The sequence below is a fragment of the Arachis ipaensis genome, chromosome B8, assembly GCF_059453495.1.
Source record: "Arachis ipaensis isolate K30076 ecotype BB chromosome B8, ASM5945349v1, whole genome shotgun sequence".
NCBI classification, from domain to species: domain Eukaryota; kingdom Viridiplantae; phylum Streptophyta; class Magnoliopsida; order Fabales; family Fabaceae; genus Arachis; species Arachis ipaensis.
The window spans coordinates 33437592-33442949 of NC_142443.1; the positions used below are offsets into that span (position 1 = coordinate 33437592).

General features: G+C 33.2%; 1 protein-coding gene across 1 annotated transcript; it reads left to right on the plus strand.

Annotated features, from left to right (window-relative positions):
• The first annotated feature begins 231 nt into the window (after positions 1–231).
• Positions 232–3986, plus strand: LOC107613490 (NHL domain-containing protein). The gene is made up of 7 exons (XM_016315509.3): positions 232–633; positions 886–957; positions 1084–1254; positions 1441–1611; positions 1871–2080; positions 2880–2977; positions 3060–3986. Exons 1-7 carry the CDS (start codon positions 543–545, stop codon positions 3753–3755), a joined length of 1509 nt encoding a protein of 502 aa, XP_016170995.1. The 5' UTR covers positions 232–542; the 3' UTR covers positions 3756–3986.
• The last annotated feature ends 1372 nt before the right edge of the window (positions 3987–5358 follow it).

Here is a 5358-nt window from a genome sequence, read left to right on the forward strand (position 1 = left end):
ACAACACACAGCAATAACAAATATTTTTATCTTTCTCTTCTTTCATACACTATAATATTATAAATTCTATTTTCTTCTCTCTCTCGGTAGGTGCTAGTATATAAGTATTAATACATATAATATTAATACATTTCTATTAATATTAATGTGAGATATTGATGTGGTGAATATTATTATTAAAATTATCTATTTACACATCTTTATTTAATATCTTGTACATCTTTCTTATTTATTTTACAATAATTATTATACTTAAAAGCGCTTTTGTAGAAAAAGCAGAGAGAGCGAGGGGGATGGGGAGAGAGAGAAGCATCGAAGAGGGAAATAGTGTTGTGGCAGCAAAGTGCCAGTGGTAGAAGAAGAATCCACTTGCTAGTTGCGCACCAAAAAATGTTACTTCATCACTTCGTTCCTCTTCCATAGCTTCTTCTCAACTCAAAGTAACAAGTTTACACAAACACACAATCACAACAGAAATCATAGAACAACCCACTACTTGTTCTTCTTCCCCACCCTCTCCTTCGATCATTGGGTGAGTTACTATGAGGAGGAACAGTGTTCTGTTATTGTATTCTCTCATTGCGCTTGCCGCTTACTTCTCTCTCCGATTTCAAGCTCAAGCTGCTCCTGCAGGTAACCCCAAAAATATGGAAAGCCAAGGAAAATTTCAGTGTCCCGGTTTCTTTAATTAGTTCGATTTTCCAATTTCTTTAATGGGCTTTGCTAAATTTTGAATCTTTTTGCTTTATGTTGATGAGTGCCAATTGATTCCCTTCTTACTTTGCATGTTTTTTTTTTTTTTTCAAAAGTGGGTATGCTTTTCTTTCTTTCTTTCTTTTTTCGTTTTTTAGCTTGATATTAATTTAATTAATGTTGGTAAATCAGGGCCATTGATTAACCATCTTTCTTCACTTCTCAAATGGACAAGGTCTAGTGCCTCCAAGACGCCAAATTCAGGTTCATTGTGCAGTGATGATGATAATAATAATAGCTTAGTGATTTGTGTGGTACATCACATTCTTATGGTTTAGTATGTAAATGTAAGTGTAATTTGTTGTTGTTATTATTCTTTTTCCTTTTCAGATGGGAGTGTTCTTCAATTTGAGAATGGCTATGTTGTTGAGACTGTTGTGGAAGGAAATGAAATTGGGGTCATTCCTCATAGGATCCGTGTGTCTGAGGAAGATGGCGAACTCTATGCTGTAGATGCAACCAATAGCAACATTGTTAAAATTACCCCGCCATTGTCGCAATGTATGGTTGCTCTTATCCTCTTGAAGTTTGATTCTTATAATAACTATTCGTAGCAAATTTGATTTGCTAAATAGTGACATATACATAATTTATTCCTAGGATATTCCTACTTTCACATAATTTATTTAGGTCTGTATTTTGCTTTTACTTACTTGTTCTTCCTGTTATTGTTCTCTTGTACTTCAGATAGTAGAGGAAGATTGGTGGCTGGATCATTTCAGGGTCACACTGGTCATGTGGATGGAAAGCCAAGTGATGCTCGTTTTAATCATCCCAAAGGCATAACCATGGATGATAAAGGGAATGTTTATGTTGCTGACACTCAGAATATGGCCATCAGAAAGATCGGCGATGCTGGTAAGCGTTAATTGACTTAAAAATATTTCTGGAATTAGTTTGGAATAACATGCTCTGTGGTAGAATGAAGTTTTAACATAAGAGTCATAATAGCAACTCAATATAGAGGCCTTACCAGAGATGTAATATGAAGTTCCTTTGAATCTGGAAGTTTCCCTGCATGCATAATACACGATCGTATGATGGTTTATTTCAGATAATGATTAGTGGAAATGGTGAGAAAGGATAATGTTAATGATCTTTGCAATTGTTGTTAAAGGTGTGACAACCATCGCTGGTGGGAAGTCAACTGTTGCAGGCTATAGAGATGGACCAAGTGAGGATGCTAAATTCTCAAATGATTTTGATGTTATATACGTTAGGCCCACCTGTTCTTTGTTGGTCATTGATAGAGGAAATGCTGCTCTTCGGCAAATCTCCCTTGAACAGGAGGATTGTGATTCTCAATCAAATTCAGTTTCCAGTACAGGTTCAAAGTCTTACCTGCAGTTTGATATGTTTTTGTTATTCAAATTATATCTCGATATAAGATGATAACTATCTGGTACTTTTCCTGCATATTCCAAACATGTCATAACAATACAGGAAAATTTTGAATAATTTAGTTCATTTAACTGAAGGGTCTACTTAGTCCTCGACTCCTAGTCTTAAATACTGTGCTGTATTCCATAAGTGGAGGGAAATGGAACGATGAAAAGGGCTTTTCAGAGTAAACCCCCTTCCTTCCCTTCAAAATGAAATTCACAAAGACACCTTGAGTTTATTTAATGCATACAACAATAGCTAGTTAGCAACAACCAAGGCTTCTTCCCTGTGTGATGGGTTGGCTACACAGATTAAACATTTCCACATCGTCCTACCATAAAGCCTAAGATAAAAGGTCTACCATATCTTCCAAATAGGCAGTGGCAATCTTCTCTCTAATGCAGTTAACCTAATCCTCTATGGTCTAGTATGTTCACTCTTCAAATGCAATTATGCAATTCCTGATCTCTGTAACATTGAATTTATTTAATCTCATAATATCTCTAGAATTGTAGCTCTTTGTTTGTTTTTTCTTTTCGTCTTATGCAAGAGTTTAGTACATATAATATTTAAATTGGTAGGCGCTTTTGGGACATGTGAGTTTGCTGTACTCAGCCAAGAAGGAACAATGTGAAATGCAGATCTGAAATCTTGTCTAGTAGCTGCATCTTAATTTAGTCTGTTACATTCTCTCCATCGTCCACTATTTTTCTGATTGCCCATTTTGTGGGTTTTTACTGTAGATATCCTTACAGTTGTTGGTGCTATCATATTGGGATATGCGACGTGCATGCTACAGCAGGGATTCGGTCCTTCGTTCTTCTCCAAAACTGTAGTATCTGTATGTCCACTTTGCTTAAATAAGATTTGTCATAGAATTTTCAGACGTATATGATATTTATTACACTCCATAAACCTTGCAGCGACCGTTGGAAGGAGAGTTCAAAGCGCACGCAAGCCATGAGAAAACCATGCCGATCCTGGAGAACGCTAAAGAGGAGCCAGGATGGCCATCTTTTGGACAACTTCTTGTTGATCTTTCTAAGCTATCCCTTGAAGCATTGGCTGGTGCATTCACTCAATTCATACCCTCGCGTCTCAAATCGAACGGCCCCACGAGAAGCCTAACACCACTGAAAGATCGTCTCAAGATGCCTGAAGATGAAGTGCAGCAACCTCCCTTGGTCAATAGGCAAAGTGCTCCAGCTCCTGCTCCTCTTACTGGAACTCGGCATCCTGCTACTCCTACAGAACCTCGGCAGGTCCATACTTCAAGCACAGCTGAGAAACACTCAGAAATGAAGCCCCGGAAGATAAAATCAAGCAGTTCCAAGGATCCCTCTTTGTCAAGTAAGCATCATTCATCGTCTAAACGAGCCGAGTATGCTGAATTCTACGGATCAACTGAAATCCCACCGTACACTAAATCTAAGGTCCCGAAAGAAAGGCCAAGACATAGGTCACGAGAAAAGAGCGGAGAAGTTGTTTACGGAGCAGTCAGGGCTGAGCCAAAACCGGCCGAGACAAGGACCGTTGATTACAACAATCCCAAGTTTGATCACTACAGTATGAGGACTAAGTATGCATCTGGGGAAGCCTTCCGCTTCAACTCTCAGTAGCAAGTTTTGAATGGCTTTGTTTTTCAGCTTCTGATTGTTACAATCATCCATTATTGAGTATGTGCAATTGGGCACCTAAATCTGTCTGTAACTGAAGATATATTATATAAGTAAAGATTCTGTTATGAGAAAACCATTGGAGGATTAATTGTAACCCTTGTGCTGGAAAAAGAACTAGTAGCAAAATTAGCATTACCTACATAGAAAAAGGTGTTTACTGTTTAGCTTCAAGGAGATTGCTCCCTCTTTTCATGTTTTTTCTTTGCTTAATTGAAGCATTTATGGTGGTAACATGTTACTATTAATCAGATTTTCTCATGTTACTATTAATCAGATTTTCTCATGACTCATGAGACTCAAGCCTAGTCTTCTTATTCAATAAAGGGGAATTTATATATACCTACTTTAAGGTCAAGGAATATTGTATATTATTATTATTATTTTGGTCAGTTTCAAAGTTTGTTTGGGTGCGATTAAGCTATTAGAAAAAGAATTTTTTTTTTTTAAATTTTTAGTATGTTTGGCAAAATTTTAGTAATAAAAGTAAAATTATTAGGAAAAAAAAAATCTTTTTTAAAAGTTACAATTTATATTTTTTTAAAAGATATTTCTAGCTTAATAAATAAATAAATAATATTTTTATATTGTTATATCTAAACATAATTATTAAATAAAAAATATTTTTATATGAAATATCTATATATAAAATTATTTTTATTTTTCTATTTTTTTTTTTAAAAAGATCACTTAAAAAAATTCTTTTCATAAAAATCCACCCAAATAAACCTTTATTATTAAGATAAAGTATTAATTTGGTCTCTCAAATTTATGTTGAAAATCAAAATAATTTCTAACCTTATTTTATTGACAAAATTGTCTCCAAGGCTAATTTTTTGATGGAACTGTCCCTAGCGGCAGCTAACTGTGAAAAAAATAAAATAAAATAAAAACTAAAAAAATAAATAATGTGAAAAACTAAATTATTTGAAATCTTCTCATTTGAACCTACCAATATAATTGCATTGCATGATGCTCTGCTTTACAATTTCCTTTGTTTGATCTTTAATTATGTTAATTTCATTTTGATATTGAAATTTTAAATTATATAAAAAAGTCATCAATTATTATTTGTTTTTCTTTTTTACCTAATTTAATTTTATAATTATTATTTTTTCTATTTTTTCGCAACTAATTGGCACTTGGGACAATTCCATCCAAAATTTAACGTCACTTGACAAAAGGATTAGTTTAGAACTTTCCAATAATATTAGAAATTATTACATAAAAATATGTTGAGGATTATTTTATTTTTAGGATAAATCTTAAAGATTACAACAATACTTCACTTGTTTCATTATATAAATTTATTTTTGATATATTAATAATGTAAAATATTTTATAAATTTGTCCAATTACATTAGCTTTTTTCATATGATTATTTAAATAATAAATATAAAAAATAGTTTTTTATTGGCATCTTAATATATAATTAGATGCTTTTACATATACAATAATCTGTGATTACAAGGTAAAATATTTTGAAGAACAATTTATATTTTTAAATAAAAGTACTAGCTTTTCAATTTATATTTAATAAATAAAA